The sequence below is a fragment of the Megascapheus bottae genome, chromosome 15 (assembly GCF_031878675.1).
Source record: "Megascapheus bottae isolate mThoBot1 chromosome 15, mThoBot2.hap1, whole genome shotgun sequence".
NCBI classification, from domain to species: domain Eukaryota; kingdom Metazoa; phylum Chordata; class Mammalia; order Rodentia; family Geomyidae; genus Megascapheus; species Megascapheus bottae.
The window spans coordinates 10,960,619-10,983,234 of NC_143523.1; the positions used below are offsets into that span (position 1 = coordinate 10,960,619).

The 22,616-nt window shown below is 40.6% G+C and overlaps 1 protein-coding gene across 1 annotated transcript in view; it reads left to right on the forward strand.

The window, feature by feature from the left end:
• The window catches only part of Shtn1 (shootin 1), a 102,144-nt gene that overhangs the window by 74,022 nt on the left and 5,506 nt on the right, over window positions 1-22,616 (forward strand). Inside the window, exons 14-16 of the mRNA XM_090345780.1 lie at window positions 1,735-1,788; window positions 8,015-8,135; window positions 12,414-12,606. Coding sequence (XP_090201906.1) covers window positions 1,735-1,788; window positions 8,015-8,135; window positions 12,414-12,606 — 368 coding nt within the window. The remainder of the gene's footprint in view (window positions 1-1,734; window positions 1,789-8,014; window positions 8,136-12,413; window positions 12,607-22,616) is intronic.

Consider the following 22,616-nt stretch of genomic DNA (forward strand, 5'->3'; position numbering starts at 1 on the left):
CTTGTCAGGATTGAATGGAATGAAGTGTAAAAACACTTTAGAGATAGGGTCTGAGTGCCACCTTATAATACGATGCGCTTTTATGACAACTATTGTGGAAAGAATAAGCAAAACCAAAGTATTACCAGAGAGAAATGCTGTGTCCAAAAGAAATTGGTTTAGAGGAAAAAGCTGTCAGAAATGTCTTCAACCATAAGCAATCAGCATTCTGTGTGTACTTTTCATTTCCAGGCCATCACTGTCATCTTCCTTTTTTTGCCATGACTCTTCCACAGTCACACATTATTTAATGCCATTTCAAATCCAGAAAACAGCTGAACAAGGATAAGTGGACGACTGGGTTTTTCCACTGGTAATCATTAAATGCAGTAGATGTAGTGTTGATATAGTGTTATGTAGTGTTGATGTAGTGTAGCTCTGTGCTGTCCTAAGCATCACAGTATGGGAGGATGTAGTCCAGGCTTCAAGGGGCTGCTGCAGTTGGGGCCGCTGCAGTCAGGGCCGCTTGAGGGGCATGGCATTTGCTCAAGTTCACATTGTTACCTGAAGAGTTTACCCACAGAAGTCAAGGCTGCCTTGAGAGTGCTGATAGCTTGAGAGTGCTCTTCTCAATTCCTTGATGATGTGGGTGGAGCTGGCCTGGTGATGTTGCTTCGGACTCACCCTGAGGATAATGTGCATTTTACCGATGAGGCTAGGAAAGTTTAATACCTTAGCTTAACTTTTCCTCTCTGTTTAAAAATGCTGAAACAGAATCATGTTCTTGGGTTATTTTTTGAGAGGAAAGGGTTATGGGTTCCTATTGGTTGCTTTGCATTTCTGGATGAGAGAAAACATCTCACCCTGTCTGTCTTTTGAAAAGGAGGTCTATGTCACTGTCCTGCTCAATTTCTCTTTCTGTCTGTCCTCCATGAGAGTAGTACAGGGAAGATCAGAGGTCTGCCCTGAGTTACTCCCTCACGAAGGCACAGACTCCATTTGCTCCCCTAAGAGATCTACAGAAAAGATTAAACATGGTAGAAATTACCACAATTTTATTAGAAATTATCTTTTGTTCTTGGTATAGACAAGAGAGAATTGGGCTTGCAATGAAGACTCTGGCCCCAAATCTCCCTTCCTCGGTCCTGACTTTCCTCCATGATATAAAATTTTCAGGTTGCATCCCAGTGAGTCCTCTGAGAGCTCAGCCAGCCAGGGATGCTAGCACCTGATCTTCCCAGCCTGTTTTCCCCCACTTGATCTTTGGAAGAAATTTCTGAATGAAGACATACAGGTCACCTTTGCCTGGAGCTGATGGAGTCTGGAGAGGAGAGTTTTTGGCCAAGGGCTTGCTTTTTGTTGGGCTATTTCCATTCTATTCCTAGCTTGTTACAGAAATCGAACCATACCAATGTGATATATATATATATATATATATATATATATATATAAAGCCAAATATTTTGAAATTGAATCTTTAAAATCTGGTGTTTACTAAATCTTTTCCATCTATGATGGTACTCATGAGGTTAAAAAAATGATATTTAAAAGGTAGCATGAGTCCTCTTAGAAGGTAGCATGAGTCCTCTGCTTTGAATGTAAATTCTAATTTTCTATGCATCTACCACTTGAGAACAATTACATGGCTGAGATCTTTTTTCCAAATTTTAAAGACCTGCTAGCCAATATAGGCTACTACTACTTGTATTTTAAACCTGAATTACTCAGTAACTTGTTTTGTTTTTAACATTGTAGCCAGAATCCTTGAAAGGCTGTGAAAGTGCAGTGAATGAACTAAAAGGAATACTGGTAAGATTTAATGTTGGTTATTGTTTAGTTAATGGAGAAATGTTTTGTTTTGTTTTTCCTGAATAACTGATTTTGGTATGTCTTATTTCTATTTACAATTAGCATTTTTGTTTGATTGTCATCTGCTAATACTGTATAACACATTGTTATTTGTATTCTAAAGGAGTGGGGTACACTTTCACTGAAGTCTTTTCTCGCTATTATGCTAAAATCCTGGCATCGCAGCGTCAAGGTCAAGTGTGTGGTCATAGGTGAGGATCAGTCCATGTGTCTAAATAACAGGTATAAGAAGCCAGTAGTGTATTCCTTTGAGACACGAGCAGTGGATTTCCTAATGCCCTCATGCAAATCTGAGCCGGCCTCCCCCACCCAACCCGGAAGTGTTCATCTCAGAGTCACATCCGTTTTTCTCACAGTTGAAACAATCCTTTGATGAGGAATTAGAGCATAAAATGAATCCCTTTCTTTATGTCCCCAGTTTCATTTGCTGAAGCTAACTCTTGTCCACTAGGGAACGGGCATAGGGTCCATCGCTAGTCTTAGTTCTGTTTTCCTAAGTGGAAGCTTTGGCCAGTGGCTGCCCTTTCCAGCAGTTGGCCTCAGAGACAAATGCCTCCTGTAGGAAGTGCTTCAGACACTGAGCTCTATTTTCAGCCCCTGTTCCAGTCCAACCCCAGTTATTATGCACAGTAAGTCAACAAACATGGGGGCGGAGGTGCAGGACTAAATACTCCCCTGTTTGTTGTTACTGTGCTAATTATGCATTGTACAGAGACATCCACATAATGATGGTAAACAAAATTATTTTCATCAAGCATGTCTTTAAACAGTAGACTTAGCTCCGAATGGCTTAATTAGTTTGCTTTAGTTTTTAAGTGAGTGGGATTAGCCCTGAAGAGGGGTATATCACTGCCTAACAGTGGTGGTCTACCTACGGAAACAAGGATTAAACCCACTGCGGAAGGCTGAGGTTATTATCTAATGGATTGTGAGATCAGAAGATTTTGTTATCCAGGGTTGAGCTAAGGAGCACTCCCTGTGACAGCGCCTTTTGTTGCCTTGGCATTGTTATGCTAATTTGTGTTGATGAAGACGTCCCCTGGGGCTGTGCGAGGTGCTGGAGAGCTGCTCTGCTCACAGTGAGAGTAAACAGTAATGAGTTTAGTTCACTTAGCAAATCAGACGCGTTTATGACGTACATATTATAATACTTGATTATGCAAAAGACTCTGATGCCTCCTCACTGTGCTTGGTGGCAGGTTTATTAATTCAGCATTACTCTGTGCCCATGCATGCATGTGGGGGGGAAGGGGTGTGTGTAACCCAGGACCACACTTAGGCTACACACCTCCAGCTCCAACATTACTCTTGAATACAATCACTTCCACTGTAATTTTGTGTCACTTTAAAGAGATACACTTAGGAAATTATTTACAATTTATTTTTAAAAATTGAAATGTCTTGATTTTGCAAGTTGCAAAACTCCCCCTTTTCCCTCGCCTCCCCAGTGTTGGTCTCCTGGCATTGATGTAGCACTGGTAGTTATCCTGGCAGTGTTATTTCTTTGCATTCAGGGTTTAGGGTGTTTTTCTTTTTTTTCAGTGGATTCATGATCCTTCCCCTACTCTTCTTTACCAAATGATACCTCTCCTTTGCCTCAACAGAAATTTTCCTTGAGGAATGGCAGACCAGATAAAACTCATGGTCACTGCAGCTTGTCCTTGTACTACAGGGAAACAGCAAAGCCCTAGTTCAGTGTACTTCTTGGTTCTTTTTGCTGGAGTTCAGACAACTAGAGTGATTAAGAGGTAGTCCCCAGTAGCCAGGTGCAGAGGCTCACGCCTATAATCCTAGCTACTCAGGAGGCTGAGATCTGAGGATCGCCGTTCAAAGCCAGCCCAGGCACTAAAGAATGTGAGAATCTTATCTCCAGTTAACCTGAAGAAAATGGGAAGTGGGGCTGTGGCTCCAGGCTTAGGGTGGTAGCCTTGAGCTAAAGAGCTCAGGGACAGCTCCCAGGCCCAGGGGTAGGGCAGTAACTTTGAGCTGAAGGGCTCAGGAACAGTGCCCAGGCCCAGAGTTCAAGCCCCCATGATGGACAAACAAACAAACAAATAAATAAATAGTTAGTCCCCAGTAAAGCACATGATGTTAGCCTCATCATCGTGGCATGTGAGAAGCAAATACAAAACCAACTACCATGAAAGCTTCAAGTTTTGTACAGAAATGGAGAACCAGCAGGAAGGGTAAACCCTGTGCTTAGCTTTCCTGGAAGGCAAACACCAGGAGGCAGTTCAGAGAGGAATATTTTTACTGAGAAGGAATGTGACCCCAGGCAGATGTAGAGATTGGCCTGCTGTTCAGCATCTATGCATCCCTAGAACTGCTGGTTTGGAGGAGCTGGAAATCCCTATATCATTTTTTGAGTTGTGTAGTTTTTAAGCCAGCTTTGAAGTGTAAATGTTGTCTGAATTCATATTATTTCCAAATTCTACTTCTAAAGCTGTATATTTTGCAGATTATGTGTATATGAATGTGTATGTATATGTAGAGTACATACACATACATATATGTGTGTATTGTTTTTTTTAGTCAGACCGAGCTTTTGAGGTTTAGAAATTGAGTCGCCACGATCATTTTTAAGCCAATCTAAGTGGAAAGAGCTGTTTCCACCCCCTTTAAAAAATAGACACAACTTGATCTAAAATTCTCTGTGTAAGTTCACTTGGATCTAAATTAAAAAACCAAAAGCAGCATTACACATATTTTCCCCCCCTACTCTCCCCACCAAACATCAGTTCAATTCATGATCCTTTGGCAAACATGAAGACAGACAGTGATCAAAATACAAAGAGTTCTGGTTTGAGAATTAGATCTAAGTTCAAGGTACAGCCCTATTACTGACTTACTGTGGGACCTAGACCAATCTGTTACTGAGTCACCGAGTTTAAACTCGTTCTGGGAAGTGAAGAAATGCTGTGTACCTACCACGCAATATCTGAGTTAGTTTCTGATTTTTTTTTTTTTGATCGGTTGTAGGGCTTGAACTCTGGGCCTGGACGCTGTCCCTGAGCTCTTTAGCTCAAGGCTAATACTCTAGCAATGTGCCACAGTGCATTTCTGGTTTTCTGGTAGTTAATTGTGGACACAGTGGCTCAGGCCTGTAATCCTAGCTACTCAAGAGGCTGAGATTTGAGGATCGAGGTTCAAAGCCAGCCCGGGCACTAAAGACCCTAAAGACCTGAGAGACTTTTATCTCCAATTAATCACTAGAAAATGGGAAGTGGGGCTGCAGCTTTGGGGGTTCAGCTGAGCTGAAGAGCTCAGGGACAGTGCCCAAGCCCAGGAGTAGGGCGGTAGCCCTGAGCTGAAGAGCTCGGGGACAGTGCCAAGGCCCAGAGTTCAAGCCCCATGACCCACAAAAAAATAAAAAATTGTCTCACAGTCTTTTGTGCCCAGGCTGACTTTGAACCTCAATCCTCGGATCTCAGCCTCCTGAGTAGCTAGGATTATAGACATGAGCCACAGGTGCCCAGCAGTTTCTGATTCTTGTATTTTATGATTCTAGTGTATTTTAACTAAAAGCAGAGTTCTTTATCATTCCACCTGAGAGTCCCACAGAAGTCTTTCTGTCCTCCACAATTGCTTAAGTATTTAAAGTTACTCAGATATTACCAAACTAATCACAGTTAAAGGAAGAAAAAAGTTGGGACTCAGGAGTCAGGACTGGACAGATGAATTGCTTCTGTGTCCTGTGCAACAGGAGGACAGCTTACCATAGTCAGGAATTTGAGAAGATGGTTCTTTTATCCAAGCAGAAACCTAGAGAATGTTGTAAAAGATAAATTCAGCAATAGAAGGTATCCTGTACCTCTGTATCTTTTCTGTAGATTAACTTCACATTGGGATTGCAGATTGGGGGAATTGCATAGCAGATTTGAGATTGTTAACAGTTACATATGTTGTCTTAATGATAGCATTAACATTTGTAAATATCAGTCAGGTACCAGTGGCTCATGCCTATAATCCTGGCTGCTCAGGAGGCTGAGATCTGAGGTTTGTGGTTCAAAGTCAGCCAGAGCAATAAAATCTATGGGACTCTTATCTCCAATAAAATACTCAGGAAAAAGCCAGAAGTGGTGCTGTGACTCAAGTGGTAGAGCTATAGCCTTGAACACAAAGAGGCTTGGTACCAGACAAGCCCCAGGCAAACATAATTTTTTAATTATTTAAGTAAAAATAATACAAATGGTAAGTTTTTTAAAGTTGCAAATATAGGTCATACAGGGCTAGTTGTTTTAGTACATTCTTTTATCTACTTAACTAAAGTGGCTGTGCTGATTTTTTTGTTTGTTTGGTTTTGGTTTTGGTGGGTCATGGGGCTTGAACTTGTCCTGGGCACTGCCCCTGAGCTCTTCAGCTCAAGGCTACCACCCTACTCTTGAGCCAAGCCCCACTTCCCATTTTCTAGAGGTTAATTAGAGATAAGACTCTCAGGTCCTTTTGTGCCCTGGCTGGCTGTGAACCTTGATCCTCAGATCTCAGCCTTCTGAGTAGCTAGCATTACAGGCGTGAGCCACCATGCCCAGCTTGTACTGTTTCTTTGTCAGCAATAATTCTTCATTGTATTTCTCTTCAGTGAATAACTTCAGACCTGCAATGTGAAATAAACCAAAATCATCTCCCTTTTGAATTAGAAAATAGGCTGTCATAGCATTACACATTAAACGATATAATAAATTTTCCCATGTAATTCTTTGAGGAATTGAACCCAGGGCTTCATGGGTACTAGGTAAGTACTCTACCAGTGGGCCATGTTCCTGGCCCATCATGTGAGATTTTTTTTGTGGGGGGGCAGTCCTGGGGCTTGAACTCAGGGCCTGAACACTGTCATTGGGCCTTTTCCTCAAAGTTAGCACACTGCCACTTGAGCCACAGCATCACTTCTGGCTTTTTTTATATGTATGTGGTACTGAGGAATCGAACCCAGGTCTTTGTGCATGGTAGGTGAGCACTCTACCACTAGGCCAAACTTCCAGCCCCATGTGAGACTTTTTGTAAGAACATTTTGTTTTGTAGGCTCAAGGACATAGTTTCTGTTTCTAGTGAGTAGGATTCTTGGAACCCTTCAGGAAGCTGGCTGAAGTCAGAAGGTCATGAAGGATAAGGTCATAGAAGGCAGTTCCATATAGTGTGGTCAGCAGGTACAAAGGGCAGAGTGCTTGTCAGCTTTGCTGGACAAAAGCCATCTTCCTCATCCTGGCATGAAGCCTGGCAAGTTATACTAGACCTTAAGTTCTTACATCCTGCAGCTAGGAAATTATAGTGCTCCTTTTAGCTTTGCTCCTGAACCTGCGGCACAGCCCAGGAGCATTTCAAAGAAACCGTGGATGTTTCTTAGGAAAGACTTAAGACTATTAAACGCTACATCTAGTTGAGGAAAAATGTTTCATCATGTTCTGAAGAAACATTGACTAGAAATGGAGAAGGAAGACATAGCTCTCTCTCTTCAGTCACCTACTTCGAGAGGAGCCAGGGGGAAACGGCAGCGTGGGTCTTTTTTCTTGGAACCAAGAACAGTTTCATGGCCTCTCTTGTTTCCTTCAGTGTCTTCTGAGAACTGAATAGAATATTCACGTCTCCTTTGTTGCTATATGGAATTAGAGGTCGCCTTGCCTGATGGTAACTTTCCTCTTCCTCATGGAAATTAAGCTATACTCCATGTGTTCTTTCTTTGGGTCTGCCACTGGAGACCATTACATGCCTCCCTTGCAGCTACGTTACCATTGTCACTAGGCTTGTAGCCAGGTACCTCTCTTTCAGCTACAGGAGTTGGTTCAATAGCTCATGGCTGCCATTCAAGACAGCCTTCTAAGGTGAGTTTAATATGTCCACTTTCTTCTCCACCTGAGCAACACACATCAGAATTTTCGGCATCAGTGGACCTAGTTATTCCCATTGCTGAGTCTCAGGATCAGCTTCATCAAAAGTGTTCTAGTAGCGCTCCTCTGAAATGAAGCTAGCACTTGCACCAGCAGTAGCATCTTCTTAAATGATCCTTCACATTGTGTTGTTAAGGATGTGCATGTCTAAAGGCATATAATGTAGAGCAAATTTGTTTGGTTTCTTAATTCTGTTCAAATTCTGATAATGTTTTTGTTTCGCATTTTATATTATTTTGCCTATTAACCTTTTTGTTCTTGTTTTGTTTTGTTTTTCACTTTAGGGGACACTTAACAAATCCACTAGTTCCAGAAGCTTAAAATCCCTTGACCCTGAAAACAGTGAAACTGAGTTAGAAAGGATTTTGCGTCGCAGAAAGGTGACGGCAGAAGCAGATAGCAGTAGTAAGCTGGTTTATGTTCTCCACAGTTCTCTTCATTCAGAAACCTCTTCCTTTAAGTCCTTTCCTTAACACAGAATCATCTTTGAAAGATTGTTATCAAAATGTTCATTTTCAATGTGAATGAGAAGTATTGGGTGAACACAAAGGGCAGATACCAAACAAGAATTTTTATATATTTTATCTGTTGATATTTAAAGTTTCTGTTTTCAGCTAACTAGGCATTTAGAGCTCTGATTTGTTTATTGTGAGATACCCCAGTATAAATATATTTCAGGTGGATATGTGTCACATGACATCACATGCAGGCTCTGGAAGTAGAATGAGTTTGAATACTGGCTGTGTCATTTACTTTCTGCTTGTTCTTAGGCAAATTACTCAACCTCTCATTGCCTCAGTTTCCTCAGTGAAGATCATAAAAGCACTGCTTCATAGGATTATTCTCAAGTGATACAGTCAATACATGAAGTGTACTAACATAGAGTAAGCACACCATACATGGTTCCACACAGTTACAAGTGTAGAGAAAAATACCTTACTCTACATCTCTGCCTGAGAACCAGTGACCACATGGATGAGTATTTTTGGTTTCACTGAAAACAGTGAGATTGATGTAGAAAGGAATTTGCATAAGAAAGGCTCCACCATCAACACAAGGCCTTGGCTCACTGCTTTGAGTTTTGTTAAAGGTAGGAGGGACTCAGAATCTGTGGTAGAACTGAGTTTGTGTGGCTTCCTGTACTTTCATGAGCTTCATCAGATAAATTAGCAGACACCTTTATGAGATCTTCCTCTTGTGGCCAGGTAGGAGTTTGGCTTTGAAAAGCTATTGGCCTGTAGAGCCAATGAGTTGATCTGTTAGATACAACTCAGTTAATTAATCTATTTCATCTGTTGAAATCTGCAACATTCTGATTTCATGTTGACCAGGTTTAAGTCACTAGAATGGCAGAAGCTGCTATTTGATAATCAAGTTCTTGTCTGTACACAGAAATTTAAGATGTTTTCTGTGGTGATGTGCATCTATCTCTACAGATAATTGAATATCTTCCTTGAATCAAAATCAGCAAAATACCAAACCCAGCTTCCATTATAAAAATATGAAACCTTTGTTTTCATTTATTAGAAAAATTAATTGTTCAGTTTTTAGTTTGGCTTGCAACTTGTGTTAAAGTCTTATAAGGATTCTTCTCCTTACCCCCAAATAACCACCTCTTAGGACAATGAAAGGAGTACCCCCCCCAATATCTTTTCTAAGATACCAAGTACGAGCGGACTTTCTGTAACTCACCATTCACTTGGCGACTGGCTCAGGTGTGAGTCCTCCCCCCACCTTCCCATGGTTTCAGTTCTGATCATTTTTAGGACTTTGTAGATGACTTTTTAGTGCACTGTCATTCACATGTTGTGCTTGGCAGTGGGCCCTTCCCTTTTTCCATTCTTACTTTGATGAAGTTGTTCAAACATGTACAACAGTCAATGTTTCAGAGGTGATTTTCAGTAGAAGAAATGTGGACACATTTTCATTTTAATCAGTAAAGAAATAGGAATAAATCCGGGAGTGGAGGAAAAAATCACGTTTTAGCTTATTCTACCAATGTCCACACATATTCAGTGTATCACTTGAGGGAAGTTAAAAGAAAAGTTAGCATAAATTCATTAGAAACATTTGTACATGAATACAGTGAGAACTGCCATTGGTGAGAGAGATAAGAAGCACTTACTGAAAGGGTAACTTATAGCTGAATAGAAATTTTCTTGGAGCTTTCTAATAGCTCCAAATAAAGGAAACAAATGAACAAGCCCTCACTTTCATTACCTAGAAATCACACCAGTTTTTGTTGTATTGTTGTTTGCATTAGACATTTTCCCAGCATCAAACTGGAAGAGCCAATTACCATGTGGATCTTTCTCTAAAAGCCATGAGAATTCCAGACGGAGAGAGGAAGGGAAGAGGGAAAGGCTGTTAGTCACATGGCAAGAGTCCATTGACAAGATAAGTGCCAGATAGGTTTGTGCCTCAGTGCCCGTGGATCTCCAAGATTGTTTGCTGTGCACACAGAAGCTTACAGGAAGAATCATAAGAGAGGCAGCCCGAACTAGGAGCACAAATCCCAGGTTAGCTGGAGTCTGGCTCAGGGGCCAGGGACGATGCTTTTTTTGGTGTGTTGTTCGGTTTTTCTGCTAGGTCTAAATGATGTTCCCTTGCTTACCTAGCCTCAGGCCTGCCAAACTGCTAGTAGCTGGGTGCAGTGGCTCACACCTGTAATCCTAGCTACTCAGGAGGCTGAGGTCTGAGGATTGCAGTTCAAAGCAAGCCCTAGCATGAAAAAGTCTATGAGACTTTTATCTCCAATTAACCCGTAGGAAACCAGAAGTGTTGCAGCAGCTCATGGGGTAGGGCGATAGCATTGAGCTGAAGAGCTCAGGGACAGTGCCCAGGCCCACAGTCCAAGCCCCAAGGCTGGCAAAAAAAAGGAGCAAGTGCCTCATAGAAGTAGGAGCTTAAGGGCTGGGAGTTTGGCCTAGTGGTAGAGTGCTTGCCTAGCATGCACTAATGCCTGGGTTCAATTCCTCAGTACCACGTACATAGAAAAAAGCTAGATGTGGTGCTGAGGCTCAAGTGGTAGAGCTCTAGCCTTGAGAAAGTCCAAGGACAGTGCTCAGGCCCTGAGCTCAAGCCCACGACTGGCACCAAAAAAAAAAAAAAAAAAGAAGACGTAGGAGCTTAAGCAGGATGAAGTACTATACTCTCAAACATTATGCATTTTTATTTTTTATATAAGAAAAATGAGAGCACTGACTCAGCTCCCAGCTCTCCCTTCTTTTTAATTGGCCTCACTTGCAGAACAAAATCTCAGAAAGAGAGCTTGCCTTTCCTTCCCATAAGAACAGCTGAGCTGAAGCCAGTCTTGAACTTTACTTCCTATCTATATGCCTAGGAGCTTGCTTTCTTCATCTCTTCTCTTTACTCTCACACCCCCATGCAACAGGAGGCTCTACATAGCTGAGAAGTAACAGCCTTTTCAAACAGAATATTAAGTGGTGTCACAAACCTGTCTGCCACCAGTCCTCTAGCATGGATGAAAGTAGGAAGAAAGTCAAACATGAGTGCTTTGTAGGCTGGGTTTTTCACCAGACCGAAAGGGTTCTGTCTCTTCCACATAGAGTCAGCCTGAGGGAGGTATTCAACAGAATGGCTGGACAATTTTCCTATTGCTCTTAGTTTTTCAGATTAGGTTTTCCAGAATTCATATATTATCACCACAGTAGTACATCAGTCACATGCAGAAGTAAATATGAGAATCACATTCCGTAACTAAATATTACTGATTGTGAATCACTTAACATTTTGGTTTGTATTACTAACTAGAAAACTGTCTTAGAAGATGATCTACTTCTTTCAAGATTGTCGTCTAACTTTATTTTCTAGGAAGAATTTAATTTGTATATTTGTGATTTAATTAAACTTAAAGCAATCCTGAAGTTTCAGGGCAGATCACTCAAATCTCACTTTGAAACCTATCCTTTTGGATAGAATCTTCAAGCCTAAAAGTAGACTGAAGTCAGAAGAGTCTAGTTTCAGTGATCAGGATTTTTAGACTGAAATGCCAATAATTTCAGTAACAAGCCATATGTAGTTTTAAAATTCTGTCCCAAAGAACAGACGAAGTCCAAAAGGTAAACAGCCAAACTCTTTCACCGCTTAATTTTTCTAATCCCATGCCTGTATTTTAAGAGGCAATAAATCCACTTACTTCTCATTCACATTAAAATGAAAATGTTCATAAAAGCTATTTAATGCTCAAGACGCCTTCATGAGCCTTTTAAAAAGAACCTTTTGACATTGGTCCATTTTCTGTTTCAAATGCGGAGCTGAGTTTGAGGAAGAATTAACTCTTGAGAGGCAAAATGGTTCAAGCAGGGTTGTCAGAGAGCCACATTCTTGGAGAAGAAAAGATTTCCCACCATTCTGGTATTGCAAAGGACTCTGGTCAGTGAGGGACCTGTCGCCTGGGTCTTTGTGGCCTCTTAAAGGTCTATGCACAATTTCTCAGCATGGTCAGGGTGCATTGAAAATGCAGTAGTATCCCCAAAGCAGAGCAGCTTGTTAGTAGGGACATTTTTTCAGCATGTTCTTGAAATTTCTTAAAAATAAGAAAAAAATACCTGGCCTTTGCACTTCTTGAGGGTTCTTTTTCCAAACTAATCTGTTTTTCAGTGCCATATTAATCAGCATCACACCAAATTATTAAACTTCAGGTATGTGTTTGGTTTTAAGGTCCTACCGGGATATTAGCCACGTCAGAGTCTAAATCCATGCCAGTGTTGGGTTCTGTATCCAGTGTAACAAAAACAGCCTTGAACAAGAACACTCTGGAGGCAGAATTCAACAGCCCGGCCCCCCTAACACCTGAGCCAGGTGAAGGGTCCCGTAAATTGGAAGGATGCACAAGTTCCAAGGTTACATTTCAGTAAGTAACAATGCTCTTTATTAAGTAGTATATAGAAGAAATCTGTCGTGACTAACCTGTGTTGCTTTGGTTTGTTTCTCTTGTGAGAGGTTTTGATGTGGCTAGCTAAGACTCTTCTTCCTTCGATGAATCAACTTCTTTTTCTAAACTTCTAGCTTAGAGCTGTCCTTGAGATTCAAAGAGAATTCCTTCCCCTACACTGGTTTGTTCATTTTCTTCTCTTACACAAAGAACCGCCCTTCTGCATCAAAAGGCAATTAAGTCTGAAAAAGTCAAATGCTTAGATCATCCCTTTAGTGGTTCCCTCTTTGGAGGGACCTTTGTTCAGATTTGTTTTCTGGTCCCCTGTAGAAAGATGGGCCTTCATATTGCTGGATCCTGAGACTGGAAATATACTCTGAAGAATTATTAACCTAGATCCTCTCCCCAAGTGGTACTTGGTCAGAGTTAATCCTGCAGTGGAACGGGTTTCAGATAGGTCTGGTGGAGGATCATTTTGTTTTATAACAATGGCAAGCCCTCCTTTAAAATTAGTCTATACCTGAGCTTTAGTTCTCTTGCCAGGATATCAGCTAGTTTATCAGTTCAAGAAAAGGAAGAGGTAAGACAAATTAAATCAGCCAAATATTGTAATCACAGTTGATTAAACCTTGGATTTCCTGCTCCATCAAGAGAGAAAGAGCCCCACCCCCCCACACTTTTTTTATGTTTTAACTTTGGATGTCTTAAAGGGCTTAAAAGGTACAACCCGGACAAATGAAGTTGAAATTTAATTTGGATCTATTTTTACCAAGGGGTATTTTCTTGCTCTCACTTTTTTCTCTCACTGGTACCATTAACTCCCCCCCTCTCTCCCCTCCCCTCCTTGCTTCTTTGGAAATGAATGGCCTTCTTTGCTGAGTTACAGTTTTCTCTAATTTCATCGTGTTTAAAAGCACATTTTCTCCTGCAGTCATGTCTCCTTTCTTTTGAATAGTCATTTGCACGGTTCTAACAGAAAGATGATCTACATTCATTCTTCATCTTTCCTATTAAATTTGTTTAACACCTAATTTGACATCAACAGTCTGGCTGCATTTGAACCAATATCCGGACACAAAAGCAATTTGGCTGAGACAAGTTAGTTTTCTGAGAAATGCTGCAGTGTGTGCGTGCGTGTGTGCATGTATAGATTTTTTTTTCTCTTTACCATTTTACACAGATAATCTTAATCAGAAAATACTGCAACTCTCTCCTTCCTTTTGTCTGCCTTTTATTCTCCAAAAGTAAGTGGAAATTACATTTCCAAGAAGGAAATGAAATAATTGCAGGCCCAAGGTCTTCAAAATGTGTGTTGAATTGACAGTGAAAAGGATCCGTATGTTGACAGACACAGTTGTTAGATGCCATAAAGGCCGAAGTGAAGCTCAATTTATTTCTCATCTTGCTTGTTCAATGACTGCTTAAGAGACACATTTCAATTTAATTTATCTACTTAAAGCACTAACATAAGTACTGGGAGCTGCTGAATTAACTTTTAAACTTTGTAACTTAACACTTGATTATTCAGTTCTTGACATTCTTTTAGCTACAATAATCAGTGCCATAGATTTGTATGTCGATGATCTGTTTGGAAATAAGAGTGCCTTTCTAAAAGTCTGTCTCTTAAGTACAACTAGGCCAAATGAATCCAAGATTTCCCTGTCTGTACAGGGTATCTATTCACTCCCCTGACAGGCACACTTCATCCTCTTAAGTTTCAACCTGCTTTTTTTTTTGGTGGGGGGTAGGACTTGAACTCTGGGCCTAGGCACTGTCCTTGAGCTCTTCAGCTCAAGGTTACCGTCCTACCCCTGGTCCTGGGCATTGTTCCTGAGCTCTTCCGCTGAAAGTACCTTCCCTACTCCTTGAAACACAGCCCCATTTCCCATTTTGTAGTGGTTAATTGAAGATAAGAGTCTCATGGTCTTTAGTTCCCCGGGCTGGCTTTGAATCTCAATTCTCTGATCTCAGCCTCCTGAGTAGCTATGATTACAGGCATGAGCCACCACGCCTGGCTTCAACCTAGCTTTTTGATGATGGAGTAAAAGAAGCTTAACGTAACACAATTATCTACAAGCCTTAAAAGTGAAAAGTCCTGTGATTTGTTGGGTTCCCCTGAAACTGACTGAGCTACCAGAAGGGACAAGGGTGATTTTTCAGATCTAATAAGTTCACTTTGTTAGACTATTAAGGGGACTACATGTTTTCCTTTATAGTTGAGCTGGCAAAGCACATGAACATCAGGTCAGTGCTTATTTCGCTTTGAAGAAGCATCTTTATACTCTAGTAATTTCCCCCTCTATTTACTTTTATTTTGTTTGTCACTTATAGCATTTGAACTCACAGCCTGAGAACTGCCCCTGAGCTCTTTTGCTCAAGCTAGCCCCTCTACTACTTTGAGCTACTTTGAGATAAGGGTCTAGTGGATTTTCCTGCCCTGGCTGGCTTTGAACCACCATCTTCAGATCTCAGCCTCCAGAGTAGCTAGAATTACAGATGTGAGCCATTGGCACCTGGCTGCCCCCTGTACTTTGGTCCATGGCAACACTACCATGGTGTCATAGGTAGTTGAAAAGATCTGTTCTTAATCAGGAATCAAGGTCAAGGAAGAATGCCAATCATAGTGGCTATTACACATGTATTTTTGCCCCAGTGTGTACACGTATATATATGTGGACTACATACTCACCATTTTCTCCTCTCTTCCTCTACTTTGGTCTTCTTGACCAGGTCCAGTTCCTCTGTTGGCTCTTTGCCAGTATCATTCTTTCTGTTTACTACCCCTCAGCTCCTCTGTTCTTTGCTCTGATGTCATCATCTCTAGGTGCCTCTCTGAAACAATTTGTTTGAAGTTGTAACCATCTTCTCCTGAGATGATTCCTTTAACTACTCCACAGCAGTTAACCACTTCTGACATACCAGCTACTTTACTATATTTTTGTTTCCTTCCTATAATTGTTTTTTTTTATGCTCTCTACGGGGATGGAATCTCCAAGAGGGTAGAAATTTTTCATCTGTTTTGTTTGTGGGTATCTCTCAAATACCTGGGACATTTCCTGCCAGGTCATTGGCGGTCAATAAATGAATAGATGAGCACCTTTTCAGTGTCAGCACCATGGTAGATATCAAATAATGAGAATATTCAGCAGTCATACACAAGCAAAAATTAGGTAGGAGAGGCTTTTGTTGATTGTTTAGATTTATTTAGCACTGAGGTTTGAACTCAAGGCCTCATGCTTGCTAAGTAGGTGTGTATTCAATCCCATTTTCCACTGGTTGCTTTTGAGATCGAGTGCTGCTTACAGACTTGCCTGGACTGCTTGTACATGCTTGGACTAGAATCTCCCTCTTTTAAGCTTCCTGATGTTGCTGAGATGCAGGAACCCAATGCTGCATCTAGCTTCCTGCCATTGAGATGGAGTCTCATGGATTTTTCTGCCTGAGCTGGCCTGTAAGAGTGAACCTCCTGATCTCGGTCTCCCCCATAGTTTAGGATGACGGGCACGCCCTTCTACACCTACCCGTGACACATGAAAAAAGATCTCAAATATTTCTGTCCAGGCTGACCACAGTTTTACCATTCTCTGCAAAGATTACAAACACGAGCCTCCAGCCTGGCATGATTTTGTATTCGGGCAGGAGAGGATTAATAACTAGACAAAATATGATCCATTTTCTTAAACCTCCTTTCTAGAACTGCGTGAATGGCAAGGGGCATCTGTTTATTTCTAGGACTTGGGATTTTTATTGCCTAGGGATTCAAGTCTTGGATCTATTTATTGTCTTTATGACTTCTTCACAACCCAGTTTTCTCAAGCACACATAGGAACATAGCAATACCTGCCTCATAGGATTATCACGTAAATTAAGTATCGTATAGAATGTAGTTTAATATATTTGTACCTTGTGTTCAAACTATATTGCTGAGATAATACTCAAAGATGAGAATTGAGGTAATATCCAAGACTAATTCATCCTTGGCCAAGTCTCTGTTTTGTTTTCTCTTTTGTTGTATTTCTTATCTAAAATGGAAGCAAATAGATAAGGTACTCTTCTCAGTCTCTTTCAACTCTAGAACCCCAATAATTCCTAACAAATCAGAGCACTTGGTAAAAATGTTCACAGGATAAAGAGAAGTGGTAAGTACATGTTTTCAACCTATGTCTTTCAGTACTTCATAGATTTATCATAACACTAACTCAGAAAAATAACATAATGAATTTTTTTTGCCAGTCCTGGGGCTTGAACTCAAGGCCTGCGCACTGTCCTTGAGCTTTCTCAAGGCTAGAGCTCTACTACTTGAGCCACAGCACCACTTCCAGCTTTTTCTATGTATGTGGTATGGAGGAATCGAACCCAGGTCTTCTGCATACTTAGGCAAACACTCTACCATTAGGCCTCATAATGAATTTTTTTAAGTGCATCTGCATTTCTGTGTTCATGTAAAGATGGTTTATCATTCTGATCAGTACTCTTAAGGGTTCCACAAGCTCAAGTCAGCTCTGTCACTCTTCTATTAGAGATCACCATCACAGAGGAAGTAACCCTGCAGTGTTTTCTGTTTATCTCTGGAAAAGAGGAAGGGGTTGGGAAGTAGAGAGTGCTTCCAAGCCAGTCTACTGCTACTGTAAGAGGACTAGTATTAGGGCTTATTTGTATCAACAAATGATGTGGCTCATTTTAATTGCAATTTATATGTCCAGCATGATTCCAAACGACTTTGGATTTTTTTTTTTTTTTTTTTGCCAGTCCTGGGCGTGAGCTCAGGGCTTGAGCACTGTCCTTGGACTTTCTCAAGGCTAGAGCTCTACCACTTGAGCCTCAGCACCACTTCTGGCTTTTTGCTATGTATGTGGGGTACCGAGGAATCGAACCCGGGTCTTCATGCATGCTAGGCAAGCACTTTAACCACTAGGCCAAACTCCCTGCCCCACGACTTTGGATTTTTAAAAATGGATTCCATTTTTGGAAATAACCATCATTTTGCCACCTTTGAGGTATGTGCATTTTTATCATACCATAAATACTTGATAGGCTCCCACCACACGTCCAGAAGAACACCATACTGCACAGCCAAGCACCATCTGGTTGGTCCTCGCCTTTCTTCTTCCACTGTTGTTACATGGCCTTGTCCACACCCGTCTGTGGACCCACTAATTGATACGAGGTCAGCAGGAGATTTGTCTTGCAGGAACAGAAGCAGTTATGTTAAGCAGTAAATAAGGAAAGTCAATTATACCTGCCTGTGGTTAACCTTCCATTTCAATCCTATGCAGAGCACCTGGACTATGTTAACTCTGCTATCAACAACACACACACATCTAATTGCTTCTGAGTCATGTAGGCATATAAATGGAGAAAACTGATTTTAAGAGATGCCTACAATATTTTATTTATTATTCCACTTAATATTTTTCTCTTAATCTTTAGCATTCTATATTCATAGTAACCTAATTCACATCTAAGAGGAAGTGGACTGAAATCCCAGTAGGCTGGGTGTGTATATTTCACTAACATTTATTTTTAATTTATTTTATTTTTTTTATTGTAATGTATAGAGTGGTTACAGTTATATTCGCCAGATAGTAGGTGTTTTACTTCTCACACATTGATATCCCTTCTCATGTTTTTGTCCCCATTTACCTCCCTCCACTCCCTCCCAATCATCTTGTTTTCCCCCCTTTACTATTTCAAATAAACATATATACAACATATCAGGTAACAAAGTCAGATACTGTAACAATATGAGATTAACCAAAGGGTAACAAAAGAGAAGAGAAATAGTACATTAAGAACAGCAATACACAAGATAAAGCTCTTGTTTCCATATCCTGGAGATCCTTTCATTTTTCCCTAACATTTATAAAGCAGGTATTTTTGTGTGTGTGTGTGTGTGTGCGCGTGTGTGTGTGTGTGTGTGTGTGTGTGTGCGTGTGTGTGTGTGCGCGTGTGTGTGTGTGTGCGCGCATTCGTGTGTAGCAACAGTTCTGTACTTAAGTCACTCATCAGGATTCCTACCATACATGTAGTCTGCCATGGTGAGGCTGTATAGCCTCAGGTTGCATCATCTCTCCCCTTTTCCTTCCTCTTCCCAACTCTAAGCAAGGGAAGGTGTTGGCCTTTTGTCAAGTAGAGAAAATGTTAGCCAGGAAAACGATGAGTCAGAAAAGGAGATCCAGGCTGGGTACCAGTGGCTCATGTCTGTAGTCTTCCTCCTCAGAAGGCTAAGATCTGAGGATCAAAGTTCAAAGCCAGTCTGGGCATGAAAGTCTGTGAGACTCCTATCTCCAGTTAGCCACCAGAAAACTGGAAGTGACCCTGTGGCTCAAAGTGGTAGAGTGCTAGCCTTAAGCTGAAGAGCTCAGGGATAGGGCCCACGCCCAGAATTCAAGCCCCATGATCAACCTGGGGGGAAGGGGGAGAGAGAACAGAACAGAACAGGAGAGCCAGTCTGAATTAGCAAACATTTGTAATAATTGTTGAGATTATTTTAATGTTTTTCTAATAAAAGGATATACCTTAGGGAAAATTAGGAATTTAGTTCATCAGAACACCAGCCTGAGTCAACTGTAGTCTTTAAGTTTTATTTACATATGAAAATAACTGTTTTTGGATGCTTCAAATGTACTGAACAGTACTTTATTCCCAGGAGTTAAAGACCTTGGACACATCTGGCTCCAGTTACCAGATTAGAAAGGGGCTTGGTCATGTGTGCAAAGAGCATTCTTTTTAAAAACACATTCTGAAGCCCCAGGTACATTTGATCATTGGATCTACTCTATGCTATGCCTTTTATTGAGAATGCACTATGTTTAGTCAATCCTTGATTTGAGCCATGTAAATTCATGCTTTATGTGTGATGAATCCCTCACCGTGGCTTAGGACATCTCTGGTCAACAGGGCAAAGCAGTGGGGAATTGGTAAGGAGATGTTGTTGTGGAGTTCTTAAAAGCTTCTGCCTCCCAAACCAGGAAGAGTCTCCAGTGAGTGTCTCACCATCTTGCCATCTTGCTTTTTGTCTCTGACTCCATCTCATCTGGAAATAGCTCTGCTTGTCTGAATTGGGTTCCATGCATCTATATATTCATTCACTTCATTACTTTGGGGAAGGAGCATATCCTCCAACCTGTTACAAAGCAGTCACCTTACACCACTTATTATTTGATGCCTTACTTCCTAAGGAAGAGCACATTTGAAAGGAAGCTTGGATACTACTGTAATGGCACGGTTTGCTGAGATTTCCCGTCCCTGTCATCCTCTCTCCATCATTCTTGAGGTCTTTTTAAGCCACAATTGCCAGAGACTCTTCAGTAAGTGCTTTTCAAATCCATCATACTTCTCTTCAACCCCAAAACTGCAGGCTTTATCAAACTCTTAAATTTCCTTTTGAATCATCAGACAGGCAGTTAGCTTGCTTTTTTGTTTGAGGGGTCAACACAGGTCACATTCTGCCCTGGAAGAATTTAAAAAACAAAAACCTACATAGCAATTATAGGACTTCAGTTTCAATAGAAAAATATCCATTTCCGGTGAAACCATTTTTATTTTAATTTGCATCTAATTTCTAGATCTATGGTATCTCTAAATATATATGACTTTTGGTCTCCACACTGGTTTTATTTTTTTTTTAAGAGTTCATCTTATTTGAGTCATTAACTGAAAATACCAACGGGTTGTTGATAAAAAGGGAAATTTTAGATGTCTCTTTGTTGGTGTGACCAGTCAAATGTTTCCATAAAAGGGAAAAAAAACTAATTGCCTTTCATGTTTTTAGTTAAAACTAGGATTGATTTTTATCATCACTTTAACTTTTTTTTTCATTGGAGCTGGAGAGTCCAAGCTTTTGAAGTTTTGCAAATAGAAATTGCAATCCCTAGCTTTAAGAACTTGGCATTGGTCTCAGCTAGAAATTTATGTAGTAGGCGGCGTAACTATTAATTCAGGGAGGTTTGTGTGGACAGTTTTGATCAAATGGAGACCAGGGAAGTTTTCTGTGGTAGGAGGAGTGTGTTTTCTTTCTTGACTCCCGCTCCTCTTTTCTTCCTCACTTCCTCTTTCATTCTCCTGAGTCTGTGTGTCTGCTCTCCATGGCAGGAAGTGGGGTGGACAGCACCTCCCTGTTCTTAGTAAACATTTGTTTGGAAGAAGAGACTACCAGCTAGCACAATGAGTCACATGGATGGTCCTGCTTAATCTGATGCTCTTGTACAATTAAAGGATTTACTCTGCTCTCAACTGTAATCTTAGTACTGCTGAATTGTGTGTGGACACTACAGGAAACAGCTCTCTTTGGCAAAGCACCACTACAATGCTTCTCCCTGTGTGCCTGTACATGGACAATTAACTTTTAACAACAAAATTAGCCGAACAACTGGATGCTCTGGAAGTTGAGATCCTTTTAGCTTCATCTTTTCTTCCTCCCGCCAAGGAGGAGAACTTACAGATTGCCTCCCAGTGTTGCCTTACAGATGTTCTGGGTGGCTGTGCAGACAGACAGCAACTTACTTCTTCCAGACTAATTGTTCAGGATGTCTTGAACCCAGAGGAAAAGCAACTACTAAAATGCTGTTGAGTAAAGCTTAAAATTGCTGTGCAAGTAACATGGAGTAATTCTCCATGCTTCAAAGAATTAATTGTCTTTTAACAGGTGCTTGCAGTTGGTAAGCATCACTGAGTTTACAAAACTTGGGGTAAAAAAAATATATCATTTCTGCAAATTGTTTTGGAACTTTGTAGGGTTTTTTTTTTCCTGTTTTTCAGTTGGCTCTGTAGTTTTTGTGTCCTTTTATTTGTGCAGAGTGGAGTTGAGGTTTTTGTTTTATTCAAAAGAAGAAACTATAAAAGTCATTTCACATCTCAGAATAAAAAGATCAAACTTCTGAAACCTGATAAACACATTTCCACATTTCACTTGAAATTACTTCTATCATGTCAGAAAACTAATATGAAAAAATGGCCAATGAGTTCCTTGGGATTCCCATCTTAATAGCGTTTGATATATTTAATGCAGTTAATTGGGAAAAAAACTTTAAAATATATCTTGCTAAATCTCAGCCTGAAAAATGCAAGCATATTCCTCGCAACCTCTTCTCCCCACCCTCCCCCACCTTTTTTTTTTTTTAAAGGAACTAGTATCATGTATGGTAACTTTTATTCAAGACTTTGTCCTCAGCATAATTCTTGTAAATATAACATTTGGTTGTTGTTGGGATGTTTTTGTTTTTGTTTTGGCTTAGATTTGAATGACATTTTCATGGTGTAATGTTGCACAAAAGTATAACAAGTGAGAAAGTAAGAAACGTATAATCTGATTCCTACATTACCAGCAGTGCTTTTGTTGGTAGGTATATTTTCCTGTGTCAGAATCAGTAAATGTCCCCAGTCCAACTTACACTAGCAGAATAAATGTGCTTGTACTGACTTTAGCAGTGTAGCATGCACCGTGGGCTGTGGGCTGTGATGTCAGCGGTGCCCCTGGCTGTCTGGGCAGCAGTTATAAAACTAAAGGGAATACTGCTGAGCTGGGATGCAAGGTCTTTGCCCAGCCTTTGTTACCTATGATAAAAGGAACTCTGCTTAATCCTGAGAGCTAGACACTGATGTCAGATTTCCAAACATGGCCGGGTTCCCTCCAATAATGTTAGTTTTTAATCATTAAAAAAAATAATAAAGCTTTTTCCACCAAGGAAAGCAGACTCAACCGAACAAACTAATATAGGCCTTGAGTTAAAATGGACTGTTAAGTACACAGTTCTCCAGTCCTGCCTCAAAACCTTTCTTCTATCACTGCTCATACTTAAAAAAATATGAAAACTAGCAATGACATAAAAGTCAAGCTTATGTTGAAACTTCATTTTGTGAAGTTTTGGACAAGTGTTTTCAAAGTTCTGAAGACCAGAGTTTCAGAAAAAAAAAAGAAAACAATAAATGTTATCTCTGCTGAATATCACATTCCCTTAGCAGTTCTAGTAACTGTAAAGGGTCTTGGG